Source organism: Rutilus rutilus (assembly GCF_951802725.1).
Source record: "Rutilus rutilus genome assembly, chromosome: 2".
NCBI lineage: Eukaryota > Metazoa > Chordata > Actinopteri > Cypriniformes > Leuciscidae > Rutilus > Rutilus rutilus.
The window spans coordinates 45,563,463-45,584,942 of record NC_140210.1 but is presented as its reverse complement, the minus strand read 5'-3'; the positions used below and the strand labels follow the sequence as shown (position 1 = coordinate 45,584,942).

Genomic DNA, 21,480 nt, shown 5'->3' with positions numbered 1-21,480 from the left:
AATCTGTATTTTGAAAAGCGCTATACAAATATACTTGACTTGACAGACATCTGCGTTCGCTAGGTTTTATAGTCTTGGTTACCATCGTTTTTAAGTCCAAATAAATGCAGTTTCAAAAGTCTTTGAAGTGTTTAAACGGGCTGTACGCGATCACAGCTGAAGAAGAGGTTGTTATCTAGCGAAACGATAGGTCATTTGAAAAATATATATATAATTTATAGATTTTTTACCTTCAATAGTTCGGATTGAGCTGATCAACAAACGGACAGGGAACTATGTCATCACGTTGAAAGGTCATTCATTTAAGGGTCATTATAGAATACCATATACCATGAAACCATGATATTTTCTGAGACGATTATCATACCGTGAAAAATCTCATACCGTTACAACCCTAGTTCACACTGCACGATTTTAGGCCCGATTTTCACTCGCTGACAGGTTTTGCGAAACTGACAAATTTCTGACAAATGCCCGAAATCATAGGCAAATCTGTGCTCGTTCACGCAAGTGAAATATCATGCAGTGGGAATTATCAAAGACGCGATCTGAGAGAATCGCAGACTCAAAGTCCTGCTGTATGAATGTGTTCTGAATGAAAATGACATAGGTGATGACCGACAGCCAATGAGAGAGCAAGATACAGGACAGCGGGGAGTTCGGGGAGGAGTTATAGACCACAATATCAGTATTTTAATAGATATATTTACAATTATGTCAAACAGAAATAAAGCACAAACATTTGCTTGACCAGCAGCAACAGCAGAACATTACAAAATTATTTATTTACCATGAACTCTCTTTGCAGAACACACAATCCTGGCTCGCGTCTCCCCAACCATTTCCTCCTGCATAAACGGTTTTTCTTTTTCTCCTTTTCGCTGCAAATCAGCGCACAGACAGTTTGAATCGCAAGCTTCTTGCAGGCTATACATTTTAATAACAATTTCAGTCTCACACGCGTGATCCTGCGTTATTTCCTTATCACTTCTCGCGTGTTTGGTTGTGAAACGTAGTTTGCAGACAGAAGTTGTAGGTGATTCTTTGTTTTGTAAAGTCATGCAGTGTAAAACCTCCTGTCGCCAATCCATCGTGCAGTATGAACACACCAGCAGCTGAATGTTACCCCAGACAGTCATGCAGTGTGAAAAGAAACAGTGACCCGACTACTTTGAAAATCGTGCAGTGTGAACTCGGCATTACAGAACACACAATCCTTGCTCCCCACGTCTCCCCAACCATTTCCTCCTCCATATTTTTTTCTTTTTCTCCTTTTCGCTACAAATGAGCTCACAGACAATTTGGATCATAAGCTTAATGCAGGCTATCATTTTTAATAACAATTTCGGTCTCACGCACGCATGATCTTGCGGTATTTTTTTATTTTTTATTTATCACTTCTCACGTGTGTTTGGTTGTGAAACGTAGTTTGCGGACCAGACAGAGTTGTCGGCGACCCTTTTGTTTTGAGATTTTTTATTGTTTTGATGTAGTTTTACATGTTTGTTATTTAATCACCTCTATCTTTATTTTTTTTTATAGTGCAATCAATAAATTAATTGTACATTTTGAAAAAAAATTTTTTTTTTTTTATAAATCAGGGTTTATACTAAGTAAGCAAGGACTGATGTTTTTAAAATTAGGGTTAGGGTTACGCGTGCACAGTGATGTTTTACAGAGTCTCACTCCAGCCAAAGTCCCAAAGTTGGCAACCCTGCACAAAGACACCCAGCATATATTGCAGCATAAAGCTTTTGATCATCACCATTGTTGAGATTCATACACTGATTCTTGATTTCTCTTTGTGTATAAATGGCATAGGCTAGTAGTTCAAATGTTTGTGTGTTATTATCAAATTCCTCCATAAATGATCTTAACCCTGCTGGATCTCATAATGTCTACTCACCGGGCTATTATAATTTAAAATATAAAATTAATAACATACAACAAAAACTGCAAGATAAATCTAGATGATGATTATGTTGTTATTATCGATATCAAACCAACATCGCCTGGGTACATTCTCTTTGTGTTTGTGTTGTTTGATTTTTTTGCAATGTTCAGAATTTATCTTTATTATTATTATTATTATTAATATTAGTTGAGTGTCACCATTTTAGTGTTTTGTATGTCGAGTATTGGTGTCTGTGCATCATTAGCTGATGAAAAAAAAAAATCTTAAGTTGCAAGATCTCATCTTTCAAAGATGAATGTCAGTAGCTGTTTCTCTAGTGTGAAACATCCATCTACAAACAATTATGAATTTGAAATAAGATATATGTAAATTTTCATGCTGAAGAAAAGCTAATAATATTATAGTTACATACTTATAATCATCCAATAAGCTTATTTTATATTTTCGCTTGTCATTATTTTAACAAATGTTTCCATTTGTCACTCTCCTGACTAAATCACAAATATGAATATGAATTAACAAGGTCCAAGATCCCAAGTTAATGAAACAATAATGTAACAATAATCACCATTATGGTGACTTCAAATCAATTACAAATTGTTACATTGTCAGTCTGTTTTGATTTCTGTCTTTGTGTTCTGTCAATTAGTTCAGCCTGTTTGTTTCCATAGTTACTTATTGATTAGTTAGTTCAGTTCAGGTGTGTCTTGTTAATTTGCCTCTTTAGTTCTGTCTATTTATACTCTGTGTTCTGTCTTGTTCTTTGTCAGTTATTTTACGTTGCATGTATAGGTTGTTCTGGTTTTTGTTCTGAGTTTATTTTGTTTAGTTTGAGACTGTTTATTAAATATTACTGCTGCACTTAGATCCTGCTTCAATCGAAATTGTAACACAAATCAATTAAACAATATTATTTCTTACAGTGGCATGGATAAAGACAACTGGATCATGGGATTTCACAGTAAAACTAGAGCAGTAAATTACTGTGATGTCAGCATAATTTTTCTGTTGATTCTGTAATTTGACCAAAAGTTTGTAAAATGACCCAGCATGCATTAATTTCACTGTAAATTTGACTACATTAATTTATCGTAAAATAATACTCTTTAATCCTGTAAATTCCTGCCAATCTTTTACAGTGTACTTGAGTACATCAACAAGTCAATGCTCCTTTAATTGGAGGAAATAATCCAGATAATGACTATCTGAATGACTTTAATGACACAAAAATATCTTTCTATCTCTTCCTCAGCATCCTCGAACACTACAGTATACATACAATATGCTGTCGTTGGTCTGGTCATAGCAGTGATCATACTTGTGGTTGGATTGATCGCTGTTCGCAAGACATCAGCAAGTAAAGGTATAAATAAACAAGCCATGTCTACTATCAGCTTAATTAAAACAATAGAAAGATCTTGTTTTGATATTTCCATAGGCAGTGTGACGCCTGTCAACAAGCAAAATGAAGGCAGAGATGAACAGATGAGTGATGCCAAAGATTTTGTAAGTCACTGAATGACCTTAAAAAATAACCTAAAAACCCAACTTATTATTCTGTATGCAATGACCCAGCAGACATATTACTAGTGCACTTTTGTTTTCTTGATGCAGGAAGAGAGTGTGTACGAGAATGACACTCCTAACACAGACAAGAGCACTAAAGTGACACCTATCAACAGACCTGAAGTCCCAAAGAGACAAGTACATGCAGTCTATGGGAATGTACATCTCAGTGTGGGCCAGTCACATGAACTCTATGAGAACCTCTGATCCTTGTATTAAAGGGGTCATGAATATTAAAGGGTGTATTTTTAATGTTCAATGAAGTCCACTCGTAATGTTATCAAGATTTTAACACCACAACACATCCTAATGTAGAAGTATAATCTATTTTCTATTCTGTTTTTGACCTTCTCTTTGAAACACTCTTTAAGGCGCGCCGCAGTCAAGACTTGGAAGTAAACGGCCACTGCTATAATTGGGTAACAGTTTTGCATATTAAAATATTTTTCAACATTCCCGCTAAATGTGTAAATACTACAAATATTTAGTTAAAAATAAAGTTAATCTACGCTTACTTAATTTTAGGATCACAAGGATGGCAATGCAAAGACGTCTTGTAATCCTCAGAGGCGTCTCTATGGTTTTGTTGCAGGAGTAATCCTGTGTTAACATCTCTCGTATTTACTACTACATGACATGCGTGAATCAGTGGGCGGGGCTAAAGAGGCAATGATGTAGAAGTAGGAGTTGATTTTCTTCTGCAGAGGCGGTCTTTCGTCACACTTTTACATCATAATGTCACAAATTCCAAACCGAGTCGTTTTCTGAGCTTGGTTTCAATAAAAATGTACAGGATGTTTTTAATGACCTGGAATGATTGTCAATTAATTATATGTCAAAAGATTATGGAAAATTAGATTTCTCAATTCATGACCCCTTTAAGCAAGGATATTAAACAACCAGTGAAAACCTGATATGTATAAGATCAAAAGTGACAAGTATTTGTAACTTCCTCATATGACCACAAGGGGTGCCAGGTTGGATTTTGTTTATCTTCTTTTATATTAATTTTGCTATTTTTGTTGTTGTTTTTTTGTATCTTGGACAATGTCACTACTCCTAGACATCAGTTCAACCTTTATCAGTATGCAAACATTGCCAATATGCCACTGAAATTGTAAGGATGTATTTCCACTAAGACTGAATTTGAGAATCCTAACCTGTAATAAAACAGTAAAGCTTGCTAATCTGAATCTAATCCATCTGGCTCGTTCTTATCTCTTCTTCCCGAACTGAGCCTCGTCTCCCCACTCTCTCTTCCCTCAGGTCTCTTTCTACGTCAGAAGGGGAGTGAAATCTGATCGCCTTATTTTTTGACATGCTTGCAGAGAAAGGCTTACCAAAACAAAGTTACTGGGTTGTCACTTTTCACATTTTCTGGGTTGGTAGATGCACCGGGGACCCAATTATAGCACTTAAACACGGAAAAAGATTTTCATATGTCACCTTTAAAGGGGTGGTATGATGACCCTTTTTACAACATGTAAAATAAGTCTCCGCAGAGGTCTGCTACCTGACCCGAGCTTGACGGGTCCCGAAAAACTCACGGGTTTCGGGTCGAGTTCGGGTTAATGTTTAGTAAATAGTCTCGGGTTCGGGTCGTGTTTGGGTTTGTAAAAGAAAAACTATATAGGCTATACATAGCAAGCAGGCAATCACATGGCACGCAAACTGTGTTGTGACCGTAGCGCACACGAGAGAGAAAGTATGTGCGCATTATGAGAAAGTATGTGCACACACACACACACATATATATACATACATACATACATATATATATATATATATATATATATATATATAAATATAAATATATACATATAAATGAGTAAGTGACATGACATGTGCATATTTTTTGTGTCCAAGTGCATTATTTCCTTTTAACATAATTTGATAAATTCATGACATATAACTGTAAACCCTATTTAGTTTGAATTTACTTTTAGTACATTTAAATATTATATATTATTTTCTGTTTGGTTATCTTAAAGGCACAATATGTCTTTTTTTTTGCTTTAAAAATATTTAAAAAAATCACTATATCTATGTTATATATTTTTTAAAGTTGTGTATTTACATTATCCCGACAGTTCCAATTAACTTCTAAATCCAGATAAATTAATATTTTAATTCGAAGACACGGACCGTGTCTTTATTTCCGTTTTGTCGCCGTCAATGCCGTCATATCCGTGTTGTCTCTGGTTTCCGCTCGTGCTGCCATGGCAACCAGAGCTATGAACCAGAGCCCTCTGATAGTAACCAAACTGACGCGGACAACTGTGTAGTTCGCAATGTCTATTTGCACGCTGTTGTTGTTTCGTTCAAACATTATGGACCATGGCAAACAGACTTTGGATAAAAAAGGAGAACTAAACCGAGAATCAATATCAGCGCGGTGTTTTCGAGATGCCGAGAGCTCCCATAGACAGTATATAAACGAGAGCTCCACGTCCGAGACTTCGACAACTCCTACATGTACTTTATTAAACAGGTGAGCACATTAACATAAAACTAATCAATGTTATATAGTTCAACTATGATAAAATGTTAGAATATAATCTGTATGTTATTCTAATGTTCAGCTTACTGCTTACAGCTTACTGCTAGTCTCATACAGACAAACTAATGTTAACACATACATTTCAACACATTCAAATGCAGTTTAGAGTGATAGTGTAATGTTAGACCAAGTGAAACAGCGCTGCGTTACCTCACAAGTTTAATTTGTCTAATAAACTGACCTGTGAGTAGTAATTCTGCGTGTATTCGGTAGAACGAAATGTCCATATTCCTTTTATATCCGTGGGACTCGCATCGCGTTTGGAGCTGATAGCTGTCTCTTAGCAATCCCGAACTGCTTCATATCACAGTAATGATAAAGCATCGATGTATTCAGTAATCCATATACATTATTAGATCGGTCGGCTTGACGTTGACAACAAAATCCATAATTCTTAGCAAATGTTGCGTCATCAAACTACGCCTTTGTTATTGTAAATAGGTTAGCGACCCCTAGTGGAGAAAAATCCCATACTGTACGTTTAAACCTCCAAAATGGGGTTTAAAAACTAAATGTATACTATGGCATCATTTTAGGTTTAAAATTGTAGTCTCCACTATGGTTTTCAGTGCTGCATAAGGATGATCCAGTCGCTCAGAGAAAGCAGTATGAATGTATAGGCTATTTTTGTCTCACTGTCAGCCATTTCCTCTGTAAATCCCACATGTCCAATTACCGTAGGCAATTAGGATTGTAAAATTGTATTTTATTTTATTTTATTTTATTAAATTTTATTTATGTATTTTCCTTTTTTCAGTGATTTAAAAAAATATTATGTATTTAGTTTATTTTGGGAAAGTTAATTTGTTGTTGTTTTTATTATCTTAAAATGTATAAATAAATAAAATACACAAAGGCGCCATTTTGCCTCGTCCTCCTGACAGACGATCAACTTACCTCAATATTAACACTCGAAGTAACGTTCAAACTACTGACCCTTCCGTAGTCAAACTCAAGAAACCTAAACTTGAACATGATGTTAAATCAGCTCTGAAGCTTTACTTCGTTTTAAGGAGTTCACTATCATTTTAACCGGAAAAACTCGAACTGCAAATCCCAGTGAGTTGTGGAGGAGTGAAGCCGCGCGCGCTCTCAGTCAGCTGCTGTCACGCGCTCGGACGGTTTCAGCTCCCTCTAGTGGTTGAGTTTAACAAAACAGCAGTTTACCAACAAAGTAAAAAGAAATCGCTTATTATTATATAAGAGAATATGGGTTATGATCACATGACTAAATCAATTATGAAATACAATTAATTATTAATAAATCAAAGAACAAATCGCTCTTTCTTCATAGACGAGAATGGATTTAGCTTTTACACTTTTTATTTAGGTATTTCTCACGGTAGGCTAGGTTCATTTTTGACATGTTTTTAGTAATTTACTAAAGACTCAGTCACACAAGAAGTACCTGATATTAATCTTTTATTTAAAATGTATTAGCACAGGAAATGGCAAATACATTCTGTAAAGAGAGCTTTGCAGGACAGGTGGAGCCTCCTTTGCACCGCTATCAGGTTGTAACTTGTGTTTGCTTGTTTGGCTTTGGTTTACAAGAGATGCAAATGCATTATAGATTTAACTAATTTGGAGCAGCAAAGGCATAATAAACATTGTACACTCAAAATATAATCATGATTAAAAGAAACACAAATGCTAAAGCAAGAAAAGTTCTTATTATAGTCTGGTTTAGATATGTTTTCAGATGCTGTTTTAAAGAAAATATGTAAGTCTGCATTATCTGACGCTGCTGTAAATCACAGACAAATCCTTGTCTTGGCTTGCAGTAGATCTGCAAAAATGACAAATACATAATTAACTGAGAATGAGATCAACACATGCTGTAAAACATGCTGAAGCCGAAAATATATTTTTAAAGGTGCTGTGCAAGGTTCGGCTTTTAATACTTGTATCTACTTTATTAATGTGCAATTTTCTGTAAAGACATTGTGAAAAATAGGCTACTTTGCGAATAAAACTGACTTATAAAGCAGAATAATTCAGTTTTTGCTCACTTGGCTTCAGTAGCAGGATGGTGAACTGTAATGCTGGCATACTGAATCTCATCCTCCTCAGGTTTCTTTGTGTCTTTATCTCTGCAATCTTGAGCAGAAGCATTTTCACCAGCACCAGATTCAGAGGTCTTTTCTGTAGACGGCTGTAATATAATCATGTGGCATACATTTAAACTTACAGCAACCTGTAAACATTCATCCCTCCACATTTAATGATAATATGTACGATAAGTGAATCATAAGTGTATGATAATTAACATGCAACTCTACAGAACGTCATTAAATTCATGAGCTGATGTTACCATTCATGCATGTGAATTAATATTTTATACATTTTGATTGGCTAGTAAAAAACAAACAATATTCAAAGTATATCAATGTAAAGTTTTAGAGACATCAATGATCTATTGTCCATGTTGTACAAAGTTTACACAATCTTTTAGAAAGGGACAAAAAATGTCAGCAGAAAAGTCTGTGATACATGATCAATGAAATATGAAGTGATTTAACATCAGCTAGAATCTCACCTTTTTTTGGTCAAGGTCTTTAGGGTCATTATTTCTTCTCTTAACCCTGTTGTTAAATAGGATGCATGCATATATGAAAGTTAAAACCGTAACAGACTGCTTTTGCTGCAAAAAAAATGGCTTGCCAAAAAATATTCACATTTGTAGATAAACTATAAAGGCATATGCTTAAATAAATATTTCTCACTAACCATATGAACACAATGATGAGAAACAAGAGCCCAATCCCAGCTGCAATTGCAAAAGTGGCACAAATAGCAATGACATGCCAACCCGATCCCTGAACACCTAAGAGGAAAGACAATGTCAAGATCATTTATTTTCAGTAAAGTCTATGAACATGTAATGATAAATTAGGGGGTGAATGAACTTCACCCTTATACATTTAAACATGATGAGCACAGAAGTGTCTTGAATACCTTTAACAGTGAGTGAAACAGACGCTGATCTCTGAGATCCATGTTTATTCTGAGCCTCACAGTAGAAGCGTCCACTGAAACTGGAGTTAAAGCTGGAGATGCTGAAACTCTGTCCAGATCCAACAGCTGAGGTTTCATTCTCCTTAAACCAGCTGAAGTTCAGAGCAGGAGGGTTTGAGTCACTGATGCAGTTCAGAGTCACTGAATCTCCCTCCACTATTACACCAGACGGACTGACCGACACTGACGTATTTTGGGGGGGATCTAGACGTAAAACAACATGGTCTCTTTATTCATGTCATTTTGTGGACACCAACTACTGCTTGATATATAATGAATGTATGTATTTGTGATAAGAACTCCATCCATGATATTTGTAATCAGTTGTCTGATATAAATGAATATCTACTCACACATGACACTGATGCTGACAGCAGGAGAAGGCAGATGTTCATGTCCTCTGACGGCACAGCTGTATCTGCCAGAATCACTGCGGACTGACTGAAACTGAAGGATGTCGCTGGTTAAGTTTAAAGCCTGTCCATTTTTGTACCAGATGAATCTGTCTGTCAGATTGCAGGTGGTTCTACATGTCAGATTGAGCGTTTCTTTCTCCAGCACCAGCTGTGGAGCCTGAACCTGAAGGCCTGGAGGAAACACATCTTTCTGTCCTAAAAATAATCACTTTTTGTTAAATAAATAATGGAAATAAAGGATGAAAGTGGATTACCAGAAACATGAAGTTGAATTCCTGGTTTACCAATCCATTTTTCTTTATCAGTTGCAGTTACTAATCTGAAAAAATACTTATCCTCATCGGTTTCAGTGACGTTGTGCAGTCTGAGGACGGCAGTTTTGTTTTGTCTGTCTTCAATGTATTCAACCCTGTCTTTATACTCTGGATATTCTTTTAAACTTTTGATATCTTCTGTGTTATTGATCCAAAATGTATATGTGAGATTATGCTCCTGAGGGAATCTATATGTGCAAGACATGTTTACTGAGGATCCTTTGAGAGCACATATTGATTTAGTTTCATAAATCACACTCCAGTCTTCTCCAAAAACTCCTGAAACACAAAATACAGAAAATCAGTAAACTACTGCAACACACACACACACACACACACACACAGACACACAAACATGTGTTTTTGCACAAGTTAAAAAATATCAATCAGTTTTTGTGAAGTGAGTGAGTGTTTTAAAATGTCCTGCACACGACTATGAAGAGTTGATCATTACGACACAGAAAGGTAAAAACTGAAAAGAGCCACATCAACATGAAAGCCAAAATATGAACTCCAACTAAGACTCCACTATAATCAAAGGAGGAAAGAGAATAATCTTTAAATTTGTAAATGTCAACTGTTCTGCTAACTCCCACCATTACACTAACTTTAGCCACACCCCTTCTCTTAAGCCCCGCCTTCTAAAGACATGTAAGCCAATCTGATGTCAGCAGGCATTATAACACACAGTGATTGACAGGCTGAGAGAAATTCTGATTGGCTGAAAATGTCAAGCTCCCCAAGTGAGCTGCTGGAATAAGGGACATTTTATGTGTGCTATTACACAAAACAATATATAATAATAAAGTGTTGTAATCAGGGACTCACCAGAATTCATGAGTAGAAAGATGAGAAGAAGAGCAAGAGCCATTCTGGCCTTCACCACCACACCAAACTTCACAGACGATAACTTAGTTATTAAGTACAGTATAACAATCACTATGTTAGTATAGTTATGCACATTAGTATAATAATAGTAGGTAAACTCAACTCATTTATTTGTTGAAATGAATCTGTTGTCCAACAAACAGAGGCTTATGTGTTTGTCTGTTAAAGAGTTTTATTATATCAGAGATTCAATGACCTCTTCATGAATAACAGTGATCATATTTAATCCTGTACTGTGACTCTGTTGTGTTTAGCAATAAAGCTTTTAAACAAGTGTGCTATTGTCTACAAAGGACAAATCTATAATCATCATAACAGTTCTGCTGAATTAAAGCTTTTCAACTTCTTATGAAGATCAGCTACCAAATTATATTCATTACAACATTAAGTGTCTACATATTTACAGACTATAAATAGAATTTTAAAACTCTTTATTAATATGTAAAAACTCTCATACCTTGTCATTGTAGTTTTCATCACTAGTACACAAAGAGCAAATGTTGAGTTTGGAGACTGAACATGTTAGAGAAGTTACGCTGAACAACTTTGAATATGGTTATAATAACTTCCAGTTTCTGAGAAGTTACAATAACTTGCAAAGATAAACACTTCTCCATATTCACAAAATGACCTTCTGCCTTTACTGTAAATGTCACTTCAACACCAGTTTATTTGTAAGGCACTTTTCACATCACACATTGTTTTAAAGAAGCTTTACATGTTTGTCTTTAGACATCTAACATCCAAACAGGAGATCTGGGCTGTTTTATATGAGTTTGGGCCTTTTTAAGATACAAATGTGATTCTGTTTAACCATTAAGCTCATATTCTACAGCCTCTTCCTGTCAGTCTGAAAGAAAGAAAGAAAGAAAGAAAGAAAGAAAGAAAGAAAGAAAGAAAGAAAGAAAGAAAGAAAGAGAATACATTAATAAATAATTTACTTCAAATTTCTGCTTGGTATAATATGTGGTATAAAATATTAAACGGTAAACTAAAACAGTCAATTCAATTCTGTTTAAATGTGAAAACCTTTAGAGAAGCTTGTTCTCATGTGAATTTCCATATGATCAACAGTCATTTGATATTTTCACACTGACACTGAAGAGCATTTAATGACTTCGCTGAAGGTGAGGAGGGTTTAGTCTTTTATGAAGGAGGAACACTTACCTTTACATTCCCATACACTGGTTCACTCAACTCAACATCAGAAGCTTCACGTCTGTCACGACGAGGTCTGGAACGGTTCATCTTTGCCATTTAAAAACAGAATAGAGAGATTATAAATAACTACTGTCTAAATACAACACAATGACTTTTAGAGTTACCAGCTCAACTAATGTTGAACCAAATCCTTTTTTCTCACCTGAGGCTCCATTGTATTGTTTCTCTTGTTCATCAACCTGCTTCTCCTTAAAAACAATGAATAAGTTACATAAAAGCTGATAGAATTAATACCTTCTTGTAGAAGTGTTGTTTAGTTGGCGTTTTGATGCCATGCCAGAATCCTTGGCTATTTTCATAGTGAGTAACAAGTTAAAAAATATATATATATATAAAAGAGCAATTTAAAACCCTATTTGAGGACAGACACCAAACAAAGGCATTTATATGCCGCAAAAGCCTGATTCTGAGGGGTATTTGACTCAAGTCTGTATATTTTATCTGCACTGTATTTTGTATTTCTGCGGGTGTCAGACTTGTGGAGCATCATTGTTGCATTTATGAAGTTGGTTTTCCTTTTGGTTGTTGGAAAATCAATAGGTTATAAATGCAGTTAAATATTTGAAATCAAATACCACACACACACACACACACACACACACACACACACACACACACACATCTTACCAAATCAGCAACAGCATGACGATGATCACTGCAGCTCCACAAATCACTCCAATGGATATATATAATATCATCAGACGTCCTACAACTGAGACAAAATATGAAACATCCAAAAAGATAAATTTTGGGGGGAATCTAGAGGTAAAACAATAGGCTATTTTTTCATGTCATCTTTGTGTGTTGGGTCAAAAACTGATTAATTTGTGTACTGCACTGATTCACTTTCCCTGACTTGAAGAAAACAAAAATGTCATAAATATTTTTATTAATCTGGTATTGCAACAACTAATGACTGCATTTCAGCCACAAAACAACACAGTTTAGATGTAGATTTGAAATGTTATTGTAAGCCATTTTAGCTTTTTTAGATTCACACCAGGACCTTGAGAAAGCTATACATCCATTTTCATGAGCCCTCCAAAAAGAATTGGACTCCTCTAAAACATCTATACTATATTAAAATATTTGCAGTATGTGTTTAGTTAGATTACATGGTTAATGAATGTATAATTGTCTGTCAGATGCAGTCAGATCGTGTAGTTACAGCTTCCTCCAGCAGGGGGTTTACGAGACCAAGCTAAACAGATAAACTGCTCTCTGATTGGCTGGTTTTCAGGTTAAAGACATGCAGGCCACTCCCCTAACACTTTACTGCTGTTGTTCACAGACCTAGACCTACTCACACACGACACTGATGCTGACAGCAGGAGAAGGCAGATGTTCATGTCCTCTGACGGCACAGCTGTATCTGCCAGAATCACTGCGGACTGACTGAAACTGAAGGATGTCGCTGGTGAAGTTTAAAGCCTGTCCATTTTTGTACCAGATGAATCTGTCTGTCAGATCGCAGGTGGTTCTACATGTCAGATTGAGCGTTTCTTTCTCCAGCACCAGCTGTGGAGCCTGAACCTGAAGGCCTGGAGGAAACACATCTTTCTCGCCATGTCCTAAAACTACTCATTTTTTGTTAAAGGGTTAGTTCACCCAAAAATGAAAATCATGTCATTAATGACTCACCCTCATGTCGTTCCAAGCCCGTAAGACCTCCGTTCATCTTCAGAACACAGTTTAAGATATTTTAGATTTAGTCCGAGAGCTCTCTGTTCCTCCATTGAAAGTCAATGGACGGTATACTGTTCACGTCCAGAAAGGCAATACAGACATCATCAAAATAGTCCATGTGACATCAGTGGCTCAATCTTAAGATTATCAAACGACGAGAATACTTTTTGTGCGCAAAAAGTTTACAAAAATAACGACTTTATTCCACTATTCATTTCCTTCTCTCTAGGCCTTGAGCTATTTCACGCAGTGTAGTAGCGTAGCGCGTCTGTGTTGTACGCATCACACACGCATCAGACATGACCAGCGTCGGCCAATAGTGAGCCTATGTGTGACGTACAACACAGACGCGCTGCGCTAAAACACTACGTGAAATAGCTCGAGGCCTAGAGAGAAGGAAATGAATAGTGGAATAAAGTCATTATTTTTGTTTACTTTTTGCGCATAAAAAGTATTCTCGTCGTTTGATAATCTTAAGATTGAGCCACTGATGTCACATGGAATACTTTGATGATGTCTGTATTGCCTTTCTGGACGTGAACAGTATACCGTCCATTGACTTTCAATGGAGGAACAGAGAGCTCTCGGACTAAATCTAAAATATCTTAAACTGTGTTCTGAAGATGAACGAAGGTCTTACGGGCTTGGAACGACATGAGGGTGAGTCATTAATGACATGATTTTCATTTTTGGGTGAACTAACCCTTTAAATAAATAATGGAAATAAAGGATGGAAGTGGATTACCAGAAACATGAAGTTGAATTCCAGGTTTACCAATCCATTTTTTTTTATTAGTTGCAGTTACTAATCTAAAACAATACTCTTTCTCATCGGTTTCAGTGACGTTGTGCAGTCTGAGGACGGCAGTTTTGTTTTGTCTGTCTTCAATGTATTCAACCCTGTCTTTATACTCTGGATATTCTTTTAAACTTTTGATCAAATCTGGTTTCTTGATCCAAAATGTATCTGTGAGTTTATACTGCTGAGGGAATCTATATGTGCAAGACATGTTTACTGAGGATCCTTTGAGAGCACATATTGATTTAGTTTCATAAATCACACTCCAGTCTTCTCCCAAAACTCCTGAAACACAAAATACAAAGAAGATAGATGGTCAAGTATGAGTTATGTGTAAATGCAGCTAAAATAATATCTATCACTTGTTGCTGGAGAGATGACACATAGTGAGAGAAGTGTGAAAAGTCCTGCAGAAGGGTGTTGCAGAAAAGCATAAATGATTACGCTGACACAGATCTGTGAAAAGCGAACACATCCACAGGCACTTTAAGCGATTTCAGCCATTTTGTCAGCGTAACCACACACTCTCCCCAAAGCCCGTCTTCTACGCGTCAACCAACTCAATGTCAGCTAAAATGACTGACAGACTGAGTGTGTTTCTGATTGGTGGACCGTAAAATAGATAAATAATGCACTCTTTAAAAAACACAAAAATAGCTTATAGCTCTATAACAACTGTGACTCACCAGAAGTCAAGAGCAGAAAGATTGGAGAGAGAAGAAGAGTCATGCTGGCGCTCACGACCACAGGAACCATCACAGCTCTATAAACAAACATATAAATACACACATCCACTTCATACACTAGCAATAAAGCTTCTGAAAATAGTTTGTTTTAGTCTTTGGTTAGTACAAAAATAACAATTCTTAAGTGCTGCTCAGAAACAGTTTTAGTGACTCATCGACACCCAAAGGACTGGTAAGATCAGGGTGGCATGGAGGTGTTGCACTGCGGTCACATTGCTCATTCATGCTAAGAGTTAGTCTCAATCAAGATTAAACCTTTTGCACTGGACAACAATTTCTCTTCTTTTTGCAACATCAGATTGTTGTGTCTTTAGTGTTCCCAAAGCATGTCTACACCAGCTTGAGACTGTCTACACTGGACGTGACGAAGCGACCATTGCTAAAATCATTTGTCCTTCATGTCAGGAGTAGCACGTACTTGTCAGAAATAAAACGGGGCGTCAGTTTACTGTTGGAGATTTGTCGTGTCACGATGCTTCATGCCTCATCCAGTGTAGACAGTATGGCTGATTATTATGGGCCCACATCTGGTACACTTGGATTCCACACGGCCCAAATGTGGACCGGATCTGGGCCGACACGATGTTGCTGTCTGGGTTCTATTGGCTTTTGTTGCTTCACATCTGGTGTAACAGTAAGTCGACAGGACTCAAACACTAACAATGAACGAGGGCTTTACAGCTTCTTACATTGCCTAGCAGGCCTTCCACCAAATCATATACATCATAATACTATATATCTACATGTTTGCATACTTCACATTAATCAATTTAGTGTCTCCTGAACTTATTTACCAAGCTTAAAATGCAGCATCCTGTGAAATAAGGGTCCACTAAGGTCCTGTGTGGTATAACCTGCTCCAAGTGACCAACACAAACATTATGTCCCAAAAGCTATTCATTTCTTCTCTTTCATAGCCCTACATTTTACAAACTCATCAAGTAATATGTAAAAACTCTCATACCTTGTTCACAGCAGCTTTCTTTACTAGTACTAAGTGCAAATGGAGAGTTTGAAGACTGAACAGACATATTAAGCAGGAGTGTATATGATAGCATTTCCTGACTCTATGCAAGCAAGGGTCAACTTTCATGAGATAAAAAAAACCCTGTTCACACACACAATAGGCTTTTTACACTTGAACAAGTTCATTCTGGGTAATTCTAAACCCCGCATAAACTGAATCCTGAGTTATCTTGTTTAATGTTTAAAGCCAGAGCACTTTTCCTCTTCGGTCCCCCTACAGGTTGGAAGCGGAATTGTCCATTACTGCTGTCGTAAATAATTTAGCCTACCGTCGCACGCACGCTATTTGTTTATCCAGCACCGGCTTTGGAAATAACGATGTCCACAGACAAGGTAGAGTATGTTGCATGATTTTATGAAAGTATGATGTATTGTGACAAAATAATGACATTGTTTGCTATTCTTTTTTAACAACAAAGCCAAGTGACCATCAGTCTTGCATCTTGTAGCCTCCTTCAGCTCTCGCCAACGAGTGTAAGCCGGTCCAATGTTCACTCTAGTTCGAGCTCTTTCTCTTTCATGCTCACGTTTTCTTTTCTTCGCCTTCTCCGACATCAAACCCTTCCTTTTATTTGCAGACTCTGTCATGATGACAATTCAAAAGCTACCTGGCTGCTAGGTATCTTCCATTTATATGTACCTGCCGAGTACACTATTGTAACGCTTGCCGTAAAGCAAGTCAAATTTGTAGTTTCTTATGTCTCATTCAAACTACAGATCCGCTACCCGATCTGGCAAACTTGCATAGTGCGGATATAGCCGATAGAGGGCCGCAAAGCGAATGCAGAAGTGCCGTTCACCCTGTTACGAGTTGATGAACCACTGAAACGATTTTGGAAACATTATTTTAAGGTAAAAAAGAATCTTTGGTGTTGCTTTAACAGTGCTCATACTGTACCCGGAGTTAACAATTAAGATTTTTTTTTTTTTTTTTTTTTTGCATATTTGTGGTGTCAATGTCTTTGAATGCTATAGCATTGTGCATCTTCATGTTACACATGCTGCATTTCGGGATGACAAAACGTGACGTTCTTGGAGCTGTTCACATCTCTATAAAGCGCTATAAAGACGTGAACGCTTTTTAGGGGTTCAAGTGCTTAGCACTGAAACCCTATTGTAATTGTTAGGATTTTCAAAGATCAGCATCCTGCCCTAAAAGTGATCGGGCAGATCAAACCGTAAGTCGTAGAGACATGAAACTTCGAGGGATGGCAGTAACCACCCCATCTACAACATCACTAAAGCTCACCCTGATCAGCCTGATGGTGGCGCTACAGCAAACAAAAGTATGAAATCGCTCATAACTCCTAAACCGTTAGTCGCAGACTCAATTGTCTTATATCTTTGGAAACATTGGTTCAATACGAACAAGCGTCTCATGTTCATGTCTTGAATTCGATCGTCACCCTTTCTGGGTGTATTGGAAATTCCAGAAAAAACTACTTTTGCTTACAACTACAAGGATTTTCGCCCGGCTGGAACCAAACCAGTGCAGAAAGATTTTCTGGAGTCTGATTGTCCTTAATAAAAATAAATAAAAAAAGTAGCTATTTCGATTCACATCCTTGATGGGACGACAAAACATGCAAAGTGGGTACGGCTACTTTTAATAAAACGGCAATCACTCTTGAACAGAATGAGATAATGTCACCAAACTCTGTACACCTGCGGATTGGCTCAGTCTGTGGTCGTGTGAAAAAGGAAACTGCGACTGCCCACTTGGTGGTGCTATAAAATTATTATTTTTTAAACATGAAAACGTCTATAGCTACAAACAACAGTCAGTCCGATTGACTTGAAAACTGACAAGACTGACATGTCTTGGTCCAAGGAGCCGTGATTGGTCCGATGAACCGATGAAAGCCTGCCCTATCAGAGCCATAGAGGCCATCTCAGAACTTTATGCCTGTCATGTTGTGAACACGGAGGCCGTCTATGAGCACTATTCCTTCCCTGTCACGGCCCTAGAGGCCACCATTAACCTTTAACCTCTATATGTTGTATTACAGATCCGCCGTGGTGGTTTGCAGTCCCTCCCATACCGCCATGGTTGTTATCAGTTTCGTCTGCTGTGGTGGTCTTCTGCTCCACCGTGGGGGTCGTCAGTTTCACCTACTCCGCTGAAGTGGTCTTTGGCTCCATGTGATCGACTGTGGGGGTCTCCTGCTGTACCTCAGTTCCCAGACCACCTTCTACCTCAGGGGATTGGGCCTTGTAAGAAAAAATTATGTGGACGTCGAAGATCTCAAAAATGAAGTGTATTTCAGCATAGCACTGGCAAAGTCCACGAAGCACCTTGGGTTCACCGGCATCAGAATGAACACAGAACATCCAAATCTCAAACCCTTTATCCTGTTACAGTTCACCACTCTTAATGTAAATGAAGTTGCTCTGTTATAACAGCTGTAGTCTGTATGTTGGGTGTAAAATGTGCAAAATATTCATGACAATGAAACTAAGGACTTTCTGACAATGTTCAGATTTAATGTATTTAGCAATAAAATCACTCAGTATGACAAGAGAAGAGGAAACATCTGTTCTGCATTGACTGTACAAAGCGAGAGATAAAAAGCCTTTGACTATTACAGGTATCAGTGTGTTCTGGCGCGGATTAATGCACAGGCTTGCCTAGGCTGCAGCCTAGGGGCCCCACGTGTGCAGGGGGCCTCGGATTGGCCAGACAATTTTTTTATATATATATATATATATATATATATATTTATATATATATTTACTTAAGCGCGAACCAGGCAGGGAACGGCGCTAGGATTCCAGTTTGGATGGGCTAGACCAATTGTGAACGTTAAATTAAAAACGTTATCCAATCACTGTTTAACCTAATAAAAATTACTGACTAATATACTGTTAAATTATCTGTGAGTATACAAAATAGCTTGATGCTCTTTAAATATTTTGTTGCATTGTAAAAAAGTTCGGTGCATAGGACGGACCTATCCGCGATCGCTCTCCATGGTTCTGACCAAAGAAGAGCGCTTTGGAATCTCCATTACGCATCATACCTGGGCTGCGTTTCCTGATAATGTTGTCTCTTAGCGCACTACGAAGACTCTTAACTTAACTAAAGGTATACTACCACTAAAGGTACACCATTGCTAGGCGTCTTCAGGGCTATCATCCACTCGCGAGGCAGAGGCGCTGGCGCCCTCCTAGCAACGGCGCTGGTCGCGCTAGCTGCGCTTGCCGCGCTAGCACCCTGGGGTGGCAGAGACGAAGATGTGCTAGGTGATGTGGATCTCAGCTCTCCTTCATCTCCTGGTTGCAGCGATGACTCCGAGACTGTACGTGCGCTTTTAAGTTAGCCTACCTAATTACCTAAACAACGACTGTTGCAACAGGGGTGAGGGCTGGGTTGAAAAATATGTGACGTCATTGTTTTTTAATTTAATTAATGTTGATTATGAAAGTACGGAAGAGTATTAGGGCCAAGCAATAATAAAAAAATTAAACCATCTCGAGATTAAAGTCATTATAATGCGAGATTAAACTCGTTAAATTTCGAGAAAAAAGTCGAAATACAATCTTGAGAATAAACTCATTACATTTCGAGATTAAAGTCGTTGTGTTTCGAGAAAAAAAGTCGAAATGAAATGTAGAGAATAACGCATTCGACCAGAGTTCATTGCATACGAGGCTGAATCCAGTTACTTATTCGTTTGTTAGGCTATTGAAGCGCGGACCTCCCCTTTAAATGACGCGACGCTTCCTTTTAAGCACCCTGTGTGTATGGCATTGCTCGCACCAAGCTCTGTTAGAAATGAATGAAGAAATTCTGCATTTCTCAGCCATTTGTAAGGGCGCGTTAAATCCGACTAAAGGGAGTAATAGAGCATATATTGATCTAGTGGAAACCGAAATATTGGCACAAATTTCTGTAGGCTATCATTTTTATTTTATTTTTTTTTTTATGGACCGTTAAAGTTTTAAATGGGACAAACAAATTCAGAGTCGCCTTATTGCGCCATCATTCCTATAGTTGAGCATTTTCTAGGCCGCATCAGAGGGTGCGTTAAAGTGGACATTATCCCATTATAGAAGAGCTGTTGTCTAACGAAATCCAAATTTTAAGCAGTTTTTACTGTGGAATTATTGTTTTATGAAGCTTTGAACTTGACACATTACACAATGCGCAAAGAGCAGTCTTGCATTTTCTGCATAATTCATGGCGCTGTTTCTCACCCGCCTATAGGGTGCATTAAAGTGGACATTATTCCATGAAAGTACAGCTCCTCCTCTAGCCGACCTAGACGGCTTTGTTACTGAAAGAAAGTCTAAAATATAGCTTGACTAAGTGATCCAACTCTGCCATGTCCTCTATCAGTAGGCTATGCAATGAACACTGATCGAATGCGTTATTCTCTACATTTCATTTCGACTTTACTCTCGAAATTTAATGAGTTTATTCTCACGATTATTTCGACTTTTTTTCTCTATATTTAACGAGTTTTTTTTTCTCGAAACACAACCACTTTATTCTCAAATTTAATGAGTTTATTCTCAAGATTGTATTTCGAGTTTTTTTTCTCTCGAAATTTAAAGATTTTTTTTTCGAAACACAACGACTTTATTCTCGATATTTAATGAGTTTATTCTAAAGATTGTATTTCGACTTTTTTTCTCGAAATTTAACGAGTTTAATCTCGCATTATAATGACTTTAATCTCGAGATGGTTTTATTTTTTTATTATTGCTTTGCCCTAATCCTCTTCTGTATGAAAGTGAGCATGCAGCATGAGAGAGATATGATACATCATGAGATGCGCAATATGTCTGGAGACATGGGTAAAACATTTTGACCACTTCATTAAGTTTTGTTTTGTAGTCTCTTTTTTAAAAGATTTTCGTTTTGTATAAATTGTATCTTAATTTTGATCAATGTTTTATCATCCAATTGCCTGTATTTAATAAATAAGAAGCAAATATATAACAGACAATGTAATAAGGGGCTGACACGATCACTTGCATTGCACGTGAACTGAGGCGCCGAAACTCAGCTTGTGCCTCACAGATTTGAGAAATATAGGCTATCTATTATAGAAAGCTTGAAATGTCTACTTCTGAACGAAAATATTCAAAACAAATACCCAGATAGCACACGTACGTCGGGCCGACGTTGGCCCAACATCGAGCGTCGGCCTCCCTCCCTATAACATCGCAAAGGCGTCGGCCAGGCGTAGGCAGATCTCTTGTCAGTCAGTGCTCTATTTCCCAGCTCCGTTACGTCGGCTTTAGGTCGGCCCACTATACGGGAGGCCGATGTCGCGTTGTGCTTGTGAACTTTCAAGTCGCTTTCAAACACTGGAGCGG

General features: G+C 37.5%; 1 protein-coding gene across 1 annotated transcript; it reads right to left on the bottom strand.

The window, feature by feature from the left end:
- Positions 1-7,448: 7,448 nt before the first annotated feature.
- Positions 7,449-13,332, bottom strand: LOC311286594 (B-cell receptor CD22-like). The gene is made up of 12 exons (XM_084402825.1): positions 13,206-13,332; positions 12,526-12,610; positions 12,041-12,086; positions 11,845-11,925; positions 10,618-11,527; positions 9,730-10,068; positions 9,413-9,646; positions 9,000-9,263; positions 8,772-8,868; positions 8,581-8,626; positions 8,054-8,196; positions 7,449-7,830 (listed from the first exon to the last, which is right to left on the bottom strand). Exons 5-12 carry the CDS (start codon positions 10,658-10,660, stop codon positions 7,776-7,778), a joined length of 1,221 nt encoding a protein of 406 aa, XP_084258951.1. The 5' UTR covers positions 10,661-11,527; positions 11,845-11,925; positions 12,041-12,086; positions 12,526-12,610; positions 13,206-13,332; the 3' UTR covers positions 7,449-7,775.
- Between the last annotated feature and the right edge of the window lie 8,148 nt (positions 13,333-21,480).